General features: G+C 32.0%; 3 protein-coding genes across 4 annotated transcripts; 2 read left to right on the plus strand and 1 right to left on the minus strand.

Annotated features, from left to right (window-relative positions):
- Positions 1–165: 165 nt before the first annotated feature.
- Sec20 (vesicle transport protein Sec20) lies at positions 166–1,381 on the minus strand. The gene is made up of 3 exons (XM_015930841.3): positions 1,224–1,381; positions 1,037–1,126; positions 166–757 (listed from the first exon to the last, which is right to left on the minus strand). Exons 1-3 carry the CDS (start codon positions 1,290–1,292, stop codon positions 245–247), a joined length of 672 nt encoding a protein of 223 aa, XP_015786327.1. The 5' UTR covers positions 1,293–1,381; the 3' UTR covers positions 166–244.
- A 188-nt stretch (positions 1,382–1,569) lies between these two features.
- Positions 1,570–2,954, plus strand: Dpit47 (DNA polymerase interacting tpr containing protein of 47kD). 2 transcript variants are annotated; one of them, XM_015930839.3, is made up of 2 exons: positions 1,570–1,674; positions 1,757–2,954. In XM_015930839.3, exon 2 carries the CDS (start codon positions 1,773–1,775, stop codon positions 2,841–2,843), a length of 1,071 nt encoding a protein of 356 aa, XP_015786325.1. In that variant the 5' UTR covers positions 1,570–1,674; positions 1,757–1,772; the 3' UTR covers positions 2,844–2,954. The 2 variants fall into 2 exon arrangements, with proteins under 2 accessions (XP_015786325.1, XP_015786326.1); XM_015930840.3 differs by having other exon boundaries at positions 1,770–2,954.
- Positions 2,955–4,912: 1,958 nt separating this feature from the next.
- On the plus strand, positions 4,913–20,090 carry LOC107363800 (homeobox protein SIX6-like). Its single transcript, XM_015931067.3, has 3 exons — positions 4,913–5,761; positions 18,425–18,837; positions 19,190–20,090. Exons 1-3 carry the CDS (start codon positions 5,187–5,189, stop codon positions 19,339–19,341), a joined length of 1,140 nt encoding a protein of 379 aa, XP_015786553.2. The 5' UTR covers positions 4,913–5,186; the 3' UTR covers positions 19,342–20,090.
- Positions 20,091–22,465: the final 2,375 nt, after the last annotated feature.

Here is a 22,465-nt window from a genome sequence, read left to right on the forward strand (position 1 = left end):
ATATTTCCTCTATTCCTTGACATTGTGTATTGATTACTTGGATTTATCATTCTTGATTTGCTCCGTTTCATCTCAAAATGGTAACCTTTAACATTAATGTTGAATCGATCCATTCATTTTTACCACACATTTTCATTTCTCTTGAAAATGATACAATTGTTGTAATAACAATTCCAACACATATTTATATATTATTATAAACATAAATGCACCGTTGATCAAACAAATTGTATGGAAAAATTTATCAAAAAGGATATCGTTTCCAAATTATGTAGGCGCAGGTTGCATAGAAAAATACAAATGAAAGTATTATTAAAATGTTATCAGTTATTTCTCGTCGACCATATTTGTTCAATAAACTCTTTGAATGAGAGATAACTCCTCTCATTGAATGGAACTCTTCTCGAATTTGGTTTACATTGTCAGATGAGCGTAACAATGCTTCATATGATAATCGACTTCGTTCCACTTGATCCGCTAAAAGGCTTCTTATCCTATGCAAATCGGAGGTGACGTTAGCTGCTCTCTGACCTGCTGTCTTGGATACAACTGGTCGTCTTCTTAGTTCCGTTTCATCACTCGAATGACTGAATAATCGTTTTCTTTCTTCCTCCCTGATCATTTCTCTAACTTCACACGTTGCCTTCCTATGGTTTTTGTAATTACTTTCTAATTGATATCTTAAGGCTTCCAATTCAGAAGTCATGGCTTCCCTTTCTGATGGCTTGATGAATAAGTTTACTTTTCTCTCCAAGTCCTGAAAAATAAAAATTGAAAAATTACTCAAACTCAACCTCACTAAATTAATAAACAAAAAGATTTCATAAAAGGTTTAAATTGCCGAGACATTGGACATTCTCTGTTGGCATTTTGTTGGAGTTGACATCAGCAAAACACAGTATCAATAACACTGACAGTTCACTTGTAAGTCTATCAATGTACAGATAGATCTACAACTGATTAAATCTGATTACTTGAATTATGTGTTGGAATCGCCAAGAGGTGTCAACAATATCAAAAATGTTCTCAGACTTACATCTATTAAAAATTTATGATTATTGATTGCATCTATGTAATCAGAATTGATTGAGTTAAAATTTTCTTGGTCTTTTGCCTCCCATAATTGCTATAAGATGAGATAAAGATAAAAAATAATTTAGCAAAATGAATGACGTTACGTTTGAATGAAAGAGACAAAAATACATAAACAAAATGAAACTTACTTTGAGTAAAGTCTTAACAAAAATATCTTGCTTATAAATCTCCCTTTGAATACCTTTAATTTTCTCCATACTAAATGCCTGGAATAATTTTAATCATATAAAAAAATGACTAGCAATAAAAATAAAAAGTATTACAATCAGATGAACATTTGGAAAAATTGGTAAACATAAGAGTTAAACTCACAGAAATTTTAGTTAAATTAGACAAAAAAACCTATTTCTACAGAATAAGCTCGACAAATAAGAGTCTGTGTTTGATTGTCATAGGCAACTGAAACCATGTTTACTGTACAAGTTTTGTTATGCAAGAAACTTGTTTTTGTTTACACATGATTTTATTTCACGTTGACTGTCGTATTAATTCACATTCTCAACAATTCAATGGTACACATGGTACACGTGCTTTCTTAATTAACAGAGATTTAAACTTGGATTTGACTTTGCGCTTCAGGTAAACACATGTTTCGAAATGTTGCTCTATTTATTTCTCAATCTCTTTTTAACTAGTCTTTTCAATCAATTTTTCATTCAAGTTTCTTTTTATAGACCATGGATAGCAAGGAAGGTGATGTGGGGGAAGAGCAAGATTTATTTGACGTGATTGCTCACCATGTAACGTCTGGACAATACAAGGATGGTTGGGATGAAGATAAATGGGAACAGCAAATGGAAGAACATCCTTTGTTTATGACAAAATCTCCAGAAGGTGAATTACCTCCTTTGGTCGAAGCAATCGCTCAAGTTAAATATGATGAAGAGATGGATAATAAAAGAGAGCTTGCCCAAAATTATAAGGATGATGGCAATGAAAATTTTCGTTTTAAAAAATATCGATGGGCAATCGACTGTTATACTAAAGCCTTAGATTGTAAAATTGATGACAGTGAATTCAATTCAGTTCTGTGCAATAATAGAGCTTCTGCCCATTATCATCTTGGAAATTTTAGATCTTCCATGCAAGATGCACTTCAAGCAGTTAAGTATAAGGCGGATAACAAGAAAGCAGTCCTAAGAGCTGTCGAATGCATGATGAAACTGGAAAAATATCAACAATGTATTGACTTTTGTCAAAATTCAAATTTTAAAAGTGAACTAAATTCATTCATAACCAAAGCTCAAGACGAATTGAAACGCATTGAGCGAGATTTAAGGAAACAACAAGCTGAAGAACGAAGGATTAAAGCCAAACAAGAAGAGATATTGAAAGCAGTAGCTGAACGTAAAATAAACTATCAAGGATCACTTTTCACTGCTTCACATCCAGCCGCTGAAGGACATCAAGTTTATCTTAACAATTTAGGACAGTTGGTTTGGCCAGTGCTATTTGTTTACCCTGAATATGGCCAAACAGATTTCATTGAAAGTTTCAATGAAAACGATTCTTTCACCGATCATCTCAAGTTAATGTTTCCTTTGGATGAAAATCATCCAAACTGGGATATCGAGAGAAAATATAAAACCGATGACCTGAAAATTGCCTTCCAAGATCCTAGGACAAGTCAATTCCATCCTTTCAAGTTGACTAAGAGACTGAAAGATGTTTTATCAGATTCAAAGTTTGTTGTTGTATCTTCTGTACCTACATTCGTGATTGTACCTAAAGATAAATCCTTTACATGATATTGACCTGAGCAATAAAAGTAAATTATCAATAATGTAAAATTTTTGATGTAACTTTTGATCAACCAGATTATTATTTTGAGAAATAAATTTTCTCTTTCTGTACAATAAGTCAGTTCGATTTTCCGCTGAACAATCCGCTTTCTGTGATCTTAAGAGTTAGAGAGCTGGAACTTACAATTCGTCGATAAGCCATGTTTGTACACATAAACAATCGAACACTTTTTTCAATTCATGGAAAGTTCTCTTGGTTCTGGCCATCGGCCTAAAAACTTGAATGTAGAATCTAATGTTTGATGGTTGTTGGCACTCGAAATATTTGGGCTCAAAGTTTTTAGGCCAATGGCTAAAATCAAGAGAATGTCGATAAATTGGAAAAAATGTCATTTAATCAAATGAGGATAACGTTGACCTACGGTTTTCAACTATCAGATAAACTTGAGGGTTAAAGTAGTTAGATTAGCTATGATTATTCGTAAAAGTTCAATAATTTAAAGTAATTTCATTCCATAAAAAAATGCAATATAATTCAATCCGTTTTTAATCATCAAATTAATGTAGTCTTTCATCATTCATTGATCATTTGAACATACCATACTAATCAAGATTTCATCAGACAAAATACTTTAAAATAAATTGACTTAACAATTATTATTACCAACTAAAAATTATAAAAAACCCAAAGCGAGAAACCAGTAAATAACTAAAACTCTTAAAAACAGGCATAACCCAAATTTTTCAAAACACAACCAATAGATGGCGTTATCACCACCATAAAAACTTTCAAACAAATTCATATAAATTAACATGAAAACCTATAAAACTGCTAAATTAATTCATGCTAATGAATCATTTAATCATAGGTAAAGTTATCCATCGCCTAGAAGCCAGTGAGCAAAAAAAAGATACCAGACAAATTGAAATAACTTGACAATAACATTGATCAACTGTTAAAAGCAAAAGCGATCAAATCTAAAAGCTCATAAAATCAAATTACAATCATACTTAATCACTATCAAGTGGCATAAAAACAGTAAAATGATTTAATTTTCCTAATGTGCAATTTAAAACCACTCATCGTCTAATTGTCGCATATATCAACACCAACCATCCAAGTAAATCAAAACTAACAAAAATACTCATCAAAATGAGATGAAAATTGAATTGTTATTTTAAATTTTCCAATTTAATTTCAATGAAACAAAAACAACTTTAAATTTCCATCGATCAACCCAAAGATTCAATGTAAAATGTAACAAAAAAGTGAATATAATAAAGGTAATGGAAGCAAAAGTCCTGCAGAAAAGAGTTGAAAGTAAATTAAAAGGTAGCTGATGATCAATAAATGAATCGTTAATTGAGTTGAAATGGTTATAAATAAATGTTTGATTGACCGCAAAGTTGAATAGATAATGTAAATTTTGATTATTTACAATATAACAACAAGATCAACAACAACAACAGCAGCAGCAGTAAAAAAAGAGTCACATATTGACCCTCCCAAGCCAGTATCATAATTAATAACAATACAATATAAGAAATTGAATTCTCATTTTCAGTCTCATTCTCATCTTCATTTCTTCCCTATTGCCTATCCTACTTCTCATCTAGCATCTCATTCCACCTCATCATCATTATCATCATCATCATCCCTTCTCATCCAGTCTACAGTGAACACGCCTTATACCATATTATCATCTGATATCCAAGGCAAGATGATACACGGCTTGGTTACAGCCTACCTCAAGTCATTATACTGTTACTCTGATACCCTGATACCAATAGCAACACTTGAATTCATCTTTTAACTCCCACAGACTCCACCTTTACCAAGAGAAAAGGTTCATCTTCATCTTTCTCTTTCTTTCATCTTCTTTCTTTCCTCTCTCTCTCTCTCTCTTTCCTTTCTTGTTTACTTTTCTCAATGACGATAATAATACGCTTTAAGGCGGTCTCAAAGTTCAGGAGATTGTACAGAGAAAGAGAGAGAGAGACAGGAAAAAGGATAGGTTTTCGAGTAGAGAAATGAAGATGAGAATGAGAATGATGATTAAAATAATAATAATGATGATGATGAGAGATGAGAAGGAAGATGGAAACATATCTGTTTTGTGAGTCCTCATCTCAGTTTCGCGTCTCTTTGCCTTTTTTTCAGTTATCCAGAGTATTAAGTATATTATTGTATTAATAGCAACTCTTTCTTTTCTTTCGTTTAGTTTTGTTGTCTTTTTCGTCTTTCTCTGTGTGTCCAGAAACTGTCTTGTGTTGCTGTGTTTAGTGTTGCCCGTGGTCTCACTGGACTCATCACACTCTTACCTCTCTGCCATCACCATTGACACCATCATGTTTTCATTGTTACCAACTTTAAACTTTACTGTTAGCCAAGTGGCCACTGTTTGTGAAACATTGGAAGAGTCGGCGGACATTGAAAGGTTAAGTCGCTTCCTCTGGTCTCTTCCCGTGGCTCATCCAAACTGTGCTGAACTCTCCAAAAATGAATCAGTGTTGCGAGCTCGTGCATTAGTTGCCTTTAGTACAGGCAATTATCGTGAATTGTACAATATATTGGAACATAATCGGTTCAGCCGTGTTTCCCATCAAAAGTTGCAACAAATGTGGCTTGAAGCTCATTATGCAGAGGCTGAAAAGCTGAGAGGACGTCCATTGGGTCCAGTGGACAAGTATCGAGTAAGAAAAAAGTATCCACTTCCAAGAACCATTTGGGACGGTGAACAGAAGACTCATTGTTTCAAGGAAAGAACTCGAACACTGTTACGTGAATGGTACCTTCAAGATCAATATCCAAATCCAACAAAGAAAAAGGAACTTGCCCAGCAAACTGGACTAACGCCAACTCAGGTCGGAAATTGGTTTAAGAATCGTAGGCAGCGTGATAGGGCTGCGCAAAATAAAAATGAGTAAGTTTCCTTTTCGATCAACTTTCAAGTTAAGTGTTCATGGATAAATATTGATACTTTAGCCAATGTTTCAATAGCTTTTCATTTTGCCCGTGAGTGACTGTCCATTCAACCTCTAAAACTATCGCCTTTTCCTCATGAAAAATTTTGTCCCACTTTGAATCCAAGTTTTGGCCAATTCTTGTCCTTGGCTGAAACCAATATTCAAGTTTAAGGTCTGATCAGTATGAAACAATTTATTGAGTCCAACAGAAATAAGAAATGAAATTTTCAATGTTGTCTTTTAAGCCTGAAACTGATTCAAGTTGAAGCTTTGATTGAACGGTATAAATTAAATTCATTTTAATTTCTCAACATTTTCGAGGTTTTATACCAATTCATTTGTCGAAAGCTTGTGACAATACTTTGATTTATTTTCATTTATCAAATTTATTAATTTTCTTTGAATATTCATCTCACTTTGAGAGTTTTTCAAAGGTGCTCGAGACGATTTTCACCCAAAAAAGTTAAAGGTGAAATTAGGTGACTTATGTTATGTTGATGAGTTTATAAACCAGAGATTCTCATGAAAAGTGATCACAATAACGTTTAAATGTTTCATTCTAATGTTGGTTTAATTGTGCAATTTAACTTGTGAATTAACTTTGCGATTATGTTAATCAAAATGTTGTGCTTCTTTACAAACACACATTGTTGAAACAGTTAGATGTTATTACCTATTTTATACTCTTAAACTTAATGTTAACTTGATACGGTGCCAGGTTTTAACCCAAAACCAGGTTAAGAGTGAAACAAGAAAGAAAAGGTAAAGTCTATAAGGGATGTTCCAGAAGATGATGAAAAGGTGAAGGAAGAAAGATGAACATTTAAAGATGATAATGTTGAGAAGAAGAAAAAGAAGAAGAAGGAAGAGAAAGATAAAAATGGCGAGTATTTACCTCGTCAAGGTAAAGATGAGGTGAAGGCGATGATGATAAAGAGACTCTTCAACAACAACAAAAAAAAATGATGAGCAAAAAACAACCAAAGAGCAAATTATCGTTAGGAGAATGTTGAAGATGGACAATTGGATGAATTAACTGACCAGATTTTCTGGTAAATCACAGTAAATAGAAGTTTTCCTTTTCTCTGCTTTACCTTTCAATACCATTTGACTAGTGACTTGAAAAGGACACGAAAAATAATAACGACAATTATAATAATCGCAGCAACAATAATGATAACAAGTTGAAGGTAACATTACCTCATTTGTAGCTTATTTTGCTTCTTGTATTAGCTTTTACTTTCGGATAATTTACGGTTAAAGTCTTGAAGCAGATCAAAAGTGTACCTCAAATTGGGAGGCAACAGAAGCCATTTTAATTTCGCAGGTAACAAAACTGTATTTACCTTGCAATCAGCTTCATCTTCATCAGCTTCTTCATTTTTTTTCTGTAATTTCTTCTTCTTCTTCTCTATCAACATCTTTGGTAATATCTTCACCTTCGTGAGCAACTGGCTTACCCCCTCTGGGCCTATGAAAAGGTGAAGGATGAGAATAAAGGTGAACAGGTAAGTAAACGTAACCAAGGTTTGCCATCAATCATAATCCAGTGACAGACTTTTTCTTTAACCGCAATATATATCTTAATATTTTCTCGCCTTAAATTAAGTTAACTTCATCTTTAAACTCATCCTCATCATCATTTCATTTTTCTTTGTTATTCTTTTCCTTTCATGTTATTTCGCTCATAAATTGCTTTCCAACCTTTTCCATCAACTTTCATGAAACAACAAACATCAATTTGACTAATTAAATTGTTGCTCAAAATCAACTTGAAATCGATTCAGAGAACACTTTTTTTAAGCGAAAAAAAAATGTTTCATTTCCCAAAGTCTAACAACCTAAAGATTGTTCAATTTTCATCGACTCATCTCAGTAGCTCAACCTTTGAAATGCAAACATTTTGTTTCAACCTGTACTTTACCTGATCAGTGTGTTAATAATGTTTGACCAGAAAAAAAAGTGTTTAAAAGAGGAAATCTTTTGTTACATTGAAGAAGAAGATAAATTGAGAGGCAATTTTTTTAAATAAATAATACAAGGTAAAATCTCGTAAATCCATTTAACTATCAAATAATATTAACTATTGTTTGCTGAGAAGGTCAAGGTTCTTGTATCAATAATGTTCAAATGTCTTTTCATCATTACTGTTTACCAACATCCACAACATGATGATCACTTGGATTACCTTTTCTTTTCAATTTTATTCACAAAAGTATCACGTAACTCTTTTCTGATGGTTTCATTACTTTAACAATAATCTCAATCATCATCTCGATCATCATCTTGAACATCATCTTAACCGGCATCTTCATCACCATCTCGGGCAAACATAAAAAACCAACAAAAGAAGCAAAAAAGTTATCAATAATACTTGATGATGAAAAAGTGAATAATATTTATAATAATATTTAAGTTATCCTTAGAAATGATTGAAATGAATAAAAAAAATGTTCACAATTCGTTGGATATTATTATCGTAATGTGAAGAGGCACACAACCATTGAAGAGACACAATGAAGAAAAAAGATAAATCTTATTTCTTGTTCTTCTTTTTGCACATTTTATTCAATTTAATCAACAATTAACCTCAATGGGGAGTCAAAAGAGTGCCTTTGTTCATATCGGATATGGGCTCATCATGACACTAGTTTACATAGAGTTAGATTCGGAACACCCTGCGAGTTGAGAAAAAAGGTCGAATGTCAACCTTTCCAAATTTTGGGCCAAAATCCATTGACTGACCCAAACCCAAATCATTGAAAAATCAATTGAAACGAATCGAGAAAACATTTTCAAGTAAACAACATTTCCAATCAAATATCATCCATTATCAATATCATCAATCAAATGAACTGGAAAACAGTGAAAAGTAAATAACCAAAAAAAATGAATAGCAAATAAACTGAAACTGATCATTTAGTTTCTTACCTTTGCTTTTGTCTTTACACCAACATTTCATTTTCACAGTTAATCAACATGAAATTAACTTGATTAAATGTAATGAAGGAAACAAATGAAAATAAATGTAAAGTCAAACATTGAAAACAATCGCAGCTTACTCAGTTGAACATCTCGTGCTAAATGTTGGCCCAATGTTGAATCTGTAATAGCAGTTATCCTTGAAGGTGGAAACAGTAAAAAATGAGATAAATCATGATATCAAGTTTTCACATTTTTCATGAGAAACGCAAGCTACTAATAATAACAAATCTTAGTGGGACAAGGATAATACAAATGATACATCAATTTTGTCATGATATTTGCTTGTTGTTGCAACTCGTTTCTCATTGATTATTCAATAAAGTTCAATTGACATTTCGAGTTTTTTGTTTTCTCTCATTTTTCTCATTCTTTCCAATTCTTTTCGACATTTTCCTAGTTCAAGTCCAAAGCTCTTTGTAGGTGTTGAGTTGCCTTGAAACTGTCCACTTGAACTTGCTCATGATTCACTTTACCAACTTTGAATTTGGAAACTTTTCTCTTCTTTTTTTGCATTTTTTTGTTCAACATTTTGTTTCTCAAATTTTCTGTAAAATCTTGTTCCGATTATCAATTGTGATTGTTAATTGTCATTTTGTTTATCATGAAGGAAGGTTCAATTGATTGATTGAGATGATTAACTGACATTGAAAATGTCAATTTCATTGACAAATGATTCCATCAATTACACTCACACAAGTTATCATGAAACATCTTGTTCAATATGATGGAATTGGTAAAAGTTGAGAAAAGGGAAAAAACAAAGTTAAACATTTTCTCCTATTTCCTTGTATTAACATGACTATCATTCAACAATATTGCCATGAATATTGGCGATTGCATGGAAATAAATGAGAAAAGAATTGAAAAAATTATCTTTTTTGTCAACAATCAACATAATGAGATACAAACTTGATTTTCTTGCTTCTCTAATCCCAAGTTTTACCTTTCACTGTTGACCACTTTTGACCATTTTAAATGGACAAATGTTGGCCTTTCAGTTTCGCTTGTTGTTGTTGATGTAATGATGAAGATAATGACAAGATGTGATGATGAAGATGTAACAAGAAAAGTAGGCAAAATTGGACAAGAAAATAAATTGTTTGATTCCTTTAATAGATTGAAAAGTAACATTCAGTTATTTTTTACATTATTAGATTGATTGTTATTGGATAGTCATGAAAATCATAGTTCAATTTGCAGTAAAAAAAAGGTAATCTAAAAATCTATTCATCATGCAATGACATTTTACCTGGTCAGTTGATGATGCTCATTATCATCATCATCGCCACCAATGTAATTACATGACAATAATCATCAAATCAAGACTCATCTTTCAATTTTTCTCATCTTCAACTTTCTTCCTTTATTAGTTGATATTCACTTGCAATTTAGTGACTTTTCATGCAAACAAATATCGCCATTTCATCCAATTTTGTCCTGGACAGTCAAGCACCGTTTGAATGGTGCGTGCCTCAAATGTAATTTACAATCGTTTCAATGTTTATTTTTGAGAAATCAAACTTTTTCCAAAAACTTTTTCACAACTCAAACTTTCCAAAATCAAATAATTTTTTCATAAATTTTTCATTTTCTCAGTCGATTTCATTCATTCATAACCAATGTTAACAGGTTAAGAACGGAATATGAATCTGATTCAGAAAAATTCTTAAACAAGAGTTCTTTTATCTAACATTATTAAGACAGCTTTCTGTTCATATATTCACAGATACTTTCCATGAAGTGGTATAACATTTACCTAAGATTAAATGAAGTGAAAGTTGATCAAAAGTCTGAAGTTTTGTTCCAACATCTAAAGTTCACATTGTGTTACAGTTTCAGTCTTGAGTTTAGAATGAAATTTGTTTGCCGTTTTGAGAAATTTTCAGAGTTTTCATGGAATCAAGTTGATTGGATTTTTTTTCAGGATTTTCGGTAAATTTGAAACTTTACTTTCGCTCAACTCATTTTCATAATCTTGTCATTAACTTTATCATTACTGGTGAGAATAGGTTTGATACTGAAATGATAATAACAGTGTTTTGCGTCGTTGCGTGTTTACCTAGAATGCCTATGAGATTAACAGAATTGGAACGATGAAAAAGGAAAAAGAAGAAAAAGAGAAGAAAATTGTGATTGAAGAAGAAAAGTGAACAAGAAAAAGTCTGATTGATGTTGTTGGCAAGATAATTAGCAATTGTAATAATACTGTGGACTATGATGATGCCAACAGGTAAATCACAAGCAATTCAAGTTATTTTTAGCCATTAATGAAAATGATGATATCATTTCTTTGCCATGAAATTGAATTAAGAATGAAACACTTTCATCAATATCCTTCTCACTCAATCTTATTTTACATTATTCCTCTTCTTTTCTCAATCTCTTTGTCTCCCTTTTCATTTTATCATCATTTTGGGAACCTTTTTCTTCTTCTTCTTCATTCATCCTCAATAATATCTCTTTGCATCTCAATTTAAATTTAAATTGCCCATTCAAATTAATTTGATTTTACATCGAGAAAAAAAAGTGAAAAGCAAAGAGAAGATGAAATTAAATGAAATTAAGTTATCCTTCCAATGACAAAGAATCGTAAACTTTTAGTTTATATTCATCCCAATGTAACCCAATCTTCACCCTAACCTAATTGGATTACCCGGTATTATTCAATGGCATGAAAAGTATAAACTTGGAGTAAGTTAACTTGTTAACAGAAGCAGCAACTGAACTTTTCATTGATCCTGTAAACATTTTTCCTTTCCTTCTGTGTATTTTGTCATTCACTTTTTTGTTATCTTCATCCAATATTAGGTAAATTGAATGAAACGATTTGTTGGATTGTTCATTCAAGAAAAGCTCTTGATTAACAAGGCAATCAATTTTGACCTGTAATGTTAACCAGCTTTCAATATGGTAAACGCATAATATAATTGATATCACAGGTTTGAAAAAGCACAGTAGAATGTAAGATTTTCAGAAAGTATTTTGTTGTCGATCATTTTAAATGTGGATTTAATAGATAAAGCAATTTCAGGATCAAATCAATTCCAGCCATTAGCTCAACCATTACTGAGATAAACGCTGCTCTTTTATTAAATTACCTCAATTCATTGTCCTAGACTAATACTGCTCACGCTGTTGAGTGACTAGTTTGAACACATATGCAAGATATGATGTCTGATAGCATTAAAGCCCAACTCTCAGCTATAGTCAATCGTACCAAGGAAGACCTTAAGACTTACATGTACTCTACCTTCGTGTAATAAGTGATGATGCTGGTGATTGAAGAACCGATGAAAATACAGATTCAAGCGATGTGTTTAAGATAAACAGTAATCAATCAAACAGATGAACTCTTGAAGTTGAACACATTTTTTCCAAAATAACCTAACCTTACCTAACCTAAACTAGACAGCCAAGACTGGACTGAAAGTCAATCATAAGACAATGATAAGACCGAGTCAAAATTAAAAGTGAAGACAAAATTTATTTGAAAATTAAGGGATTAAGTTAGAGTGGTTAGTGGTTTGAATCACCGTTCACACCTCGCTATTGGATGAAATGCTTGAAGTTTATTCAAGAGTTCAAGCTTTGTCAAATGAACTGTTTAATAGGATAAAATCACTTTAATCTTAAAAACTCATCACTTGTAACTGATAAGTGGCTGACAAATTTTGTCTCAACAATGCAAAATAACCCGATCATGATTTAAAATTTTGACCCAGCTTAGTAAGCCGATCAATTTGACAAATGAGATAAGTTTTGCTAAACAACTCAACAAGCTCAAGTAAAGTTGCACAGTTGAGTCAATGTAACAAATTTACTGTTGCTTTGATAAATGTACTCAACCTTCAGTCACCTTTAGCCAACTTTACCAAATAAATGATTAAAACTCGTCAAATCAATCAGCATCAGCCATTGAAGTACAATTGTCCCTTTGACTCTTTTACCGTAAAAGTGTGCAACAACCAAAAAGGCCGATCAAAGTTGACACAAAACAAATTATTAGCAAAAGGCAGATCCATTAAATTATCAATCAAAAAAGTTGCTCTTGAACATTAAACCCAACTTGAAACAAAAATGTAAAAGGTAAAACTGTACAAATTGAACCAAAAGGACGAAAATGACGAATCGAAAAGAAGACAAAAAAAAAATGGTAAAAATAAGTTCAATTGTTTACTGTTGTAACCAGAAAAAATGTTAACATATTGTCAATTGTTGTGCTTATTACATTACCATTCATCACTGTTATCGCTGTACAAACACAAAGTTACACTTTTCTTTCTTGAGGGTAAAAAAGCCAGTCTCAAGAGTCTCTTAAGTGTAACACGCGTTTTCATGTCCATTTGCCTTTTGCCATCACAATAATAGCACATCTCCTGCCCTTATCATCATCATGATAATCATCTTTTAACAAACTTGTCAGACAACTTGAACACACTCCAAACTGATCATTAATTAAATATTTTTATCATCCCTTAATCGATTGGGTTTGCAAGCGAACAACAAAGTTTTCAAAAAAAGTTCAATTCGCAGCTAATGAATGATTGCAACAACAAAACATGTTTCGTTTATTGACTCAATTATCAATCAAAGTAATCATCTGTTTATCAATCATTTTGTTGCATCAATTGATACAACTGCAAGTTACTAATGATGATAATTAAAGAGCAAATGATTGTGTGTACAAGGTGAAAGGCAAGGTAAAGAAGGACAATTACAAAATCTGTTGAGACCAAAGTGAAATGATAAAGACGTCACTTTACCATTTTCAGGGGTTTCAATTTCATGCCATTTTTGCACTTATTTAATCAACAGAATCATCAGAATCATAAATATCTCTCTCTCATCTTGAAACACGAGAAAGGAATCAGAAGAAGAAGAAGAAGCAAATTTCCAGTTCATCTCTTATCCATCTTGATTGTTTCTTTTCTTGTGTCAATCTTGACTTTACATTTACCTAATCTTTACCTTTTTTCATTCCAATCATCAGCACATTGAAACCTTATTTCAACAATTGACTTTGACCTTCAAAACTTTTCAAATTACATCTTATTTAAGCACTTATCAGTCAAGTTTAAGAAAAAAAAAACGATTTAACTTTTTTCTTCTTCTTCATTCCATTCCATTCCGCTTCTGTTGTGTTCATTGAGTAGGTTTACTTATGATTCAACCCAAGGATAAAGTCAATAAAACTCACCTTTCTTCATCTTGTTCACCAGAAAAGCAAATATTATCATAAAATATTATTGATATTATTCATCACTTTCAACATTCTCATACAATGAAAGATGAACTGAACACGATAATGAACAATGAGAAAACGTTTGCAATTCATTTCATCAAAACGTTTGACCAAAAACTCGACAAAACTGTAAAAAATGGAAATTGTTTCAAAAGATTTTGATTGACTGAAAATTAGAAATGGAAAAAATCGAAACGCAAAAAAAAGAGGAAAATGTTGCATTTAATTTGACAATGTAAATGTCATCCTTAAGGGTAGATAAAGATACACTTTTTGTCCTCATCTGAAGATTCCCTGAAGGCCAAATAATCCTTATGTGTTGAAAAAGCAGGGAAACAAAAATATTAATATTCCAAGTAATTCGAGGTAAAATAGACTGAATGAAAAAAAAGGTAAGTCTTTAATAAGCTTGTAATGAGATGATGAAAGATGGAAATTGAGATGATAAGATGGTTATGATGGTAAGATGATGAAGATGAAATGATGTCTATTTAGTCTAACTTGCCCATTGAGATCCCGCAGGGATTGGATAACAAATTATGCAAATCTTTTCAATTCATAACTTTCATTTGTTAGTTTCATTATTTTTTACTTGTAGTTATTATCGAGAAGAGTAAAGCAAAGAAAAAATGAAAAATATAATTTACTTGGAGTTTGTCTTTCGCTTCTTGATTATATTTAATATTCAATTTATCTCTTTCTCTTCATGACTTGATGATACAAGTCTCGTCTTGTCTTGTACCTTTACTCTCTGTATCATTATTTATCATCCAAAAACTTATCATTTTTGCTTCCTCTTTTGCCTGTTCAACCCTTTAAGCGAAAACTTGATTAATTCAAATTTACCTTGACAAATGTTTACCACGTGAATAACGTCTAATAAGGATAATAATAAGCTTGATTAAAGTTGAGATTCATTGACATTATTTACAAAAGCCGTAAGTCATTCAATTTTCATGTCAACATGAGCATTCAAATGGGAGAGAAAATTATTGTTTAATCGAGCCATTTAATTGTGTGACATGATTTTTAATCAAATCTAAAAAATGGACAAATGTTGAACAAAATCGCGATTCGTTGAAAAAGAAGTGAAAAATTGAGAAATCTCTGCACAGCTCGTAAGTTTCTTGTTGAGGTTATGAAGTGATGCAAAGTGATGTGATATTGGAGGGTCAAATATACATGCATTTGCGGGTGTAAGTCTGACTGATTAATTTTGATCAAAGTAAGCGAATCGATGTTGCGTTTTGACTTCAACTTTGAAGAGCTGATATCACTTTTGTATTGCCTAAAATTTATAGCGAAAAAAGTGATCTCCGTTTCTGAGAAAAATTTTTTGTCTTTGGAGTTATTGAGTCGAGATTAGGTAGCTGAGGTTGATGGTAAAACAGCTAGGATCCGAGGTTAGAAATTTTGTTCAAAATCGTTGTGAAGTTTAGGGAAAAGATTTTTGCCGATTTTTCTGCTCTTTTCAATTCAGTTAAGAATGTAACTTTGTGAACTTCCCAATGTAAGTCTCTTTGTGACCTAACCTAAAATAAAAGGGAAAACTGTTAATTACAAACTGTGCAGAGAGTGCTGGAGTCGACCTCTTACTGGCTGAAGTATTGAATAAAAGGTGATTTGATCAGATTTCATTTACTCTAATCAGATTAAGTTATGGTAATGGAAATCATCTTTGAGCTTTCATCTTGCAGATTGATTGGTCTTAGTGAGTAAATAAAGCTGAATGATGATAAACATCTGCATCGTGCTGATGTTGGTGGTTTAAAAGGTGGGAGTCCAAACCGCCTATCCTGTCAGCATCTTGTTAATTACATGCCAATGCAAGTTAATTTATCTTCTTCTTCTTCTTCTAACTTTTGATAATTGAAGGCAGAACAATTAGTAAAAAAATAAGAGAAGAAAATAATTGATAAAGAAAAAAGATGAATGCTTGGTTACCTGTCAACACAATTGTTCATTTATTTACTAATCATAGTTGATTAGTATTGATACGCTCAAGTCACTTCTTAACCAAGGTTTTCATGTATCATCAATGCAATGATAATCAACATAATTATGCATTATTATTGATGCAAGGTTATTTAGTACCTTTTAATGACTACCATTTGATAACAAGTAAAATAATAGCATTTCTTTACTTTACCTTTACCTTTACTTACCAATACCATTATCACAAGTAATACAAACAAAACACACGCAAGGTTAAGGTATTAAAACTAGTCAATTGCTTGTGAAAGGGAAAAAACATGAAGATGAAGAGAAACAAAATAAATGAAAGAAAAGGAAGAAACCAGAAGATAAATGGATTAATAATGTGGCATGAGTAGACAGCAAGAGTATTCATTGGTAAATCATTTGTAATAAATGATCAATTAGCAAGTTACCATGCAATTGTGGCTAAAAGTGTTTACAGATTGTTGCGCGATTCAACTTTTGATTAATGATTCCACTGGTCAAAACAGACTCTTTCCGTTGAGGCTAACCATTAACATGTTGAGGTAAAACTGGGAATCCAATGCACAATTATGTTAATAATGTGACAATGAGATTCGCTTGAGATTAAGCTTTAAAAGCAAAGTTAATTCAATTGGATCAATTTCTTGTTACAATAATGCAAAATGATTCAATGATCAATTCATCAAAAAGAGTTTCAATCGACATTTCATCAAGGTAAAGTCGATTGTTGATCTCGAGATTTTCGTAAAGTTATCGAGTCAGTTCGAGCATTTTTCACTCAGAGATTTTCATCGATTTTCTTTGCATCTCAAATCAAGGTTTGATTAATGGTAATGGATTATCACTTTACATTCGATGGGACAAGAATTTTGTCAGTTTTTCTCGGCATTCTTTTATCATGTTGCAGTAGATTCTTTGTGGTTCTTGAAAAACTTGAAAAATCCGAATTTGCGTCTTTTTTAAATTGCTATAACTTGGCCGATATTTCGATGATATCAATTTTTAAATTGCTTATGAGTTGCAATTGAGCTGAAGAAGTAGCAAAAAAAAGGTTTCCAATGTGAATCCAATTGGGAGTTTAAATTTTGTTTCATTTTAATTACTTTTCTTTACATTGTTCAAATGCAACAATGTTAACTGTTTGATTGTACAATGGTAAAGTTTACATTTTAGGTTTACTCTTGGTTTACTCACTAAGAGTGTTAATCACAAACAGAGAGTATTGACAATCCACTTCCTTCCCATCCTCTTCACAACTCATCACTCCTCTTCCTCCTCCCAACATGGACCATCCTACTTTGACTCTTTCCATTGTAATTCAACTTCAATTTTTTCTTCTTCTTCTCTTTCAAACTTGTCCTTTCTCTCTCTCTCTTTCTCGTCATCACCATCTTCATCATCTTGCCTCTTCTCACCGTAATTCAATATAGTAGTTTCAACTGAAATAAAAGTTTATGCAAATAAAAATGAGGAGATCAGAAAAAAAGCGAGTCTTCAATATTTACCATTCTTTGAATAGATGTCAACTGATGTAGGATGATGATGATGATGATGATGATCAACAAGCCTTCCAAGTGAGCCTATCCTTGAAGCTATTGTAAATAACAAGTCAAGCTTAAGTTTTTGTACTTCCATAATAAAAGTAATATTATCAGTCCATTATATTTTATTATGTTTTTTTGCTTCATGTGAAGGGTTGGCCCACCTTTTAATAGCTGTTAAATGTGTCAATGAAGAATCAACGTCAAAATAAAAGGACTAAACTCATCATCAATAGATACTTGATAATAATGACAATAATGATAACAATAAGGCACCAAGTATTAACTTTGAATACTCGAGTTAAGGCCATTCGAGGAGAAATCTCTTCTCATTTGGTTCGACAATTAAAAGACATTAATTATCACAACGAGAGTTGATTAAAAGCTCTTTTCACCATTTTCATTGTTTCCTTTCACTCATTATCTGTAGTAATGAAGTCATTTGTTCATGTTCAATATTGAACACAAAAAATCTATTTTTTCATCTTCTTTCATCAAATTACAATAATAATCAGTAAAACAGGGTTAATCCGATTTTACCAACAGAAATAATCTTTTTCTGTTCAACTCATTACTATTATTAAATTGAAGCGTTTGCTGTGCTTTGCCAACCTTTTTCTGGATTCTTGTTCAGCTCATCATGATTACAGGTTTTTAAATAAGAAGCGTAAATGTGCAAACAAGATTGGTCATGGAAATTTTGGTTACAATCAAAGTTTCAATGAAAAGTCTGAGAAAATTTTTCTGTTTATTGTTTCATTATGATGAATTACATGATATGAGGGAAAGTTTATTGTTGACTCTTTAAATTATCAATATTTATCCATGTAACTAACAGCCTATTGTAATGAATATTAATTGAAATTTTTATTTCTCCACTTTTCTTCTAGAATAATTCAAAAGCAAATACAAAAACAACAATTGGGTATGCATGGGCACCATTCATCGATTCACAAGTCGAGCCGTTGTGAACGTGATCGAGACCATCGAGACCGTGATAACCATTCGCACCACCATCGATCCTCCCTTTCGGGTCGATCGGGTAACACCGTTATTAGTCCCTCTTCAGTGGGAACCAATGATACCTCTTCCCTGCACCGGTTCAGTGTTGAATCTTTAACCGGTATTCGATCATCATCTTCACCCGCCTCTGAGGGTCACCATGTAAATGGATCAAGTGGTGGTGGCGCTAAAAGGGAACCCTTGGACTTGACGTCCGATGAAGATGCCTCCCTTGGAAGCCTTGGTGATGACGGAGTCAATTCAGACGATGACCTGGATGACATAGACATTGATGATGACGGTGAGTATAGAAAATTTCAAAACTCGATTTTCTCCCAAACTTCAAAACAAAACAAACTCCATTTCAACTTCGAAGCTCCAACTTAATTATTTTTTCAAAATTCAAGAACCTCAACTTTTCCGAAAACCCAAAACCAAAATTCAATCTTGAAATTTGAAAGAAAAATTGTTTTCCCAAATTTGAAAAACTCAAATTTCCTTTCTCCCGAAGCTTCAAAACATAAAATTTGATTTGAACTTCGAAGTTTAAACAGAATTATTTGTTTCCAAATTTCAAAAAAACTGAAACTTCGGCAACTTTAGAAAAATTTTTCCAAGTTTTCTGAAAATTTTGCATTTCTTTTCATTGCCAGATCCCATTGATATCGATGATAAGCCCGCTTCACCGCCGTTAACATTCAACCAATCGTTGTTGAATTTAAAGAAAAATTTACAAAATTCCGTGTCTGTGGTGGTGAATAATAGTCCATTACAAAGTTCCAAGATGTTAAAGAATGAACATTGATGATGATAGGAAATTAACCTGGAAATACAAAGGCTACAAAAACTTAGATCCAATTTGATCAGAATCCGCAACTCGATTAATCTGGAAAAGGAAAAATATCTTATCATGGAAATAACTTATCGGCAGAAACTAAAACTACTTGGGTGTTGGATAATCAAGGATCATGTAATTAGTTAAATAAAGCAACAAAATTGAGTCACTGTGATTACACGAAAAAAAAACAAAAAGTGCGGCAACAAACGAGAAACTAACGAAACAAAATGTATTTGCAAATGGAAATTATTATTACACCAGAATTCAAAAGATAAATGAATATGGAAACAAAATGTTCTTGATTTACCTGTAAAAGTGTATTTAAAAAAAACGTAAACGAATCAATTCCAATATTAATGTGAACATGACATTTCGTTTGTTCTCGGCAATTTCAAAGACAAACACACACAAAAGTAAATGGATTCAAAGATTATTTGGATTGAGCTACTTGGAATTTTCATGAGCCCCTTCCGATTGTCACCATTCAACTCGCATCTTCACTCCATAATCATCTTCATCTTCAACAATCCTTTTCCTTTTCTTTATTCATCATTCTTCACCTCTCTATCTGTCTATAATTGTTATCAATGGATAGAATTTTCATCTTCCCCTGTAAAAAAGAAAAGAAAATTTTTCCCAATTTGTTTCTCTCTCTTTCTTGCCCTTTCTCATATAGTCATCCATATTATAAATAATAACATTCATTTCAATCAAAACTTGTGCCAATTATTCAATTATTTTCATGAGTGTCAAATGCCGGTCAAAATTGATGGATAAACTGATGAACAAGTGATTCGGTGAAAATTGAGCAAATTTCATTGATTCATTTCAATGCGCATGATATTCAGCCTATAATTACAAATTCATCTTCATCTTCATGAATGGAAACTCAATGAAAAGTTATCCCAAAAGTGTTGCATGAAAAATGATAGATTAACGTTCTTGGTTCAGGCTGAATTCGAGGTTTTTAAAGATGTGCTAGAGTTTCGAGTTTTGTATTTTCCAAAATTTTACGTTTCAATTTTTTTGCACTTGAAACGAAATGCTAAGTTGACGTTTATTTTGTAACAAAATATTTACGATTTACTTAAAAAGGCTTTTCACTAACTTTTACTAAACGGTTAAATTTTGAGTTAGATGATAAAATTGTTAGGCTTTTAAAAGTTGGAACGCGAGTTAGAACGAAATTTTCTCTGTCAACTATTTCTTTTCAAATTCAATTGAAGACGAACCAAGACAATGAATTTTGACCATTTTTTGTTACATAAAAGCGTGAAAGTTTAACAGCTACGTTTACGTCGTTTAATAGAAAAGTAATTCCAAAATTGGAAATATTAATATACTAATAAAGCTCGGAATGCTTCTGATTATTTGTTTAATCTCATAATTGTTGCTCTTTCCTTTCATCCTGTTGTTCATCATTTTATTGTTTCTTTTTTTACTCAATTCCATCCACTCTTCATCCTTTAATCCATTAACACACAAGAGTTAAAAAGGTAAAATGATAATAAAAATATCAGCATGAGTTTTGACCTGATTCACTGATAACTCAATCGCACTTTTCACTTTTTATCTTTTCTCTATTCTTTTCCCTTCTCAATAAAACGAACATATTATTATTATTGAACATTTTATGTTTATCCAATTGTTTAGTAATTAATTATCATGTTCAAAAATTCAATAAAAAACGAAATTCACCGCAAGTTTACATGAATTCCAATCATATTTTTATATCAAAAAAGTTGTTCCAAGTCGATAATCTCATGCTGAGTAACAAGTGCAAGAATCTAAATTTCTTTCATCGCTTTCAATTTCGAAAAAATTGATTTCGTTTTGCAATTTTTCGCCAAAAAATTCCAAAATCTGGAAAACTTCAGAAAACAATTTTCTTTTCCCATTAAACATGAAACCTATAAGAAGAGTAAAGATGATGAAGGATGACAAAAGACACTAATGAGGTTCGTAGGTTGACACGCAAACCTGAAGTACTACGAACAAGTTTGACTTTTTCTCCTTTTACCTTTTCTTTCATGTTAATAACAATTGTTGATGAAAAGTTTTTCAACCTTTACATTGATGATATTTGCAAATGTCTTTTGATGATCATCATCATTATCGACATCGTCTTGATAATCACAATAATCGCCGTCTAATTAGAGGAAAACGTTAATAACTTTATTCTCATTGACAATTGGCCGTTTCATCACTAATTGACCATTCGCATTTTATTGTCAACAGATGATTATGGTGAGGACAATGAAGTTTACCTTCCTCTTGCAACCATCATCACTGCATCATCATTAACAATCATCAATAATATTGATAAATTCAACCGGATGGGCTAAAATTTTGGTTAAACACGAACACACTTTTGTAATGTTTAAGAGTAAATTCAGTGAATATTCATTCATCCGCAAAACAAGAATAATACTGGTAATCATGGAGGATGATAATGATGTTGCTAAGTAATGTTTAATTATCAGTCAATGACATTGTCAAAGTAAAACTTGAAGATGCAAGATATGGATGAAACTTTTCTTGGAAGCAACTTTTTCTCACCATTACATCAGCCAATCAGATCAACAGATTTAAAATTGAAATTCATTCATTTGAAACATGATCAATTAGGAGTGAAACCTTTTTCACCGCATTTTCCTATTTTAAGGGCAACACTGGCTCAATAAGAAACTTCTCGTTCTTTCAGGATCTCATTCGCTAAGCCATAATCAACATTCAAACTCACAGAAAGGTCAACTTCAACGCTAATCATCAAAGTTGTCAACATTGAAATAAAAAAAGTTTTTCGTTACAATTATGATGCAAAATAACCTGATGCTGTGAACTGTCAGGTTGCGATTTTACTCATCAGTTTACGACTTTAAGACACTTCCATTTCGCCTCTCATCACAAATTCAAGTTCAAGTCTTTCTATTCAATTCAACAGTTAAAACGCATTTCCTTTTCCTTTTATAACGGGCGATTGTTTTCAATTTTACACCGGTTTGCAATCATAATTCGCGAACGGTTAACGGTAAAGATCTCAGAATTCCAACTCTACTGTTATTGACAAATTGAATGACACACTGCTCAT

This window comes from Tetranychus urticae, chromosome 2 (genome assembly GCF_039701765.1).
Source record: "Tetranychus urticae isolate SD_2017Ah chromosome 2, NJAU_TeUrti_SD_1.0, whole genome shotgun sequence".
NCBI lineage: Eukaryota > Metazoa > Arthropoda > Arachnida > Trombidiformes > Tetranychidae > Tetranychus > Tetranychus urticae.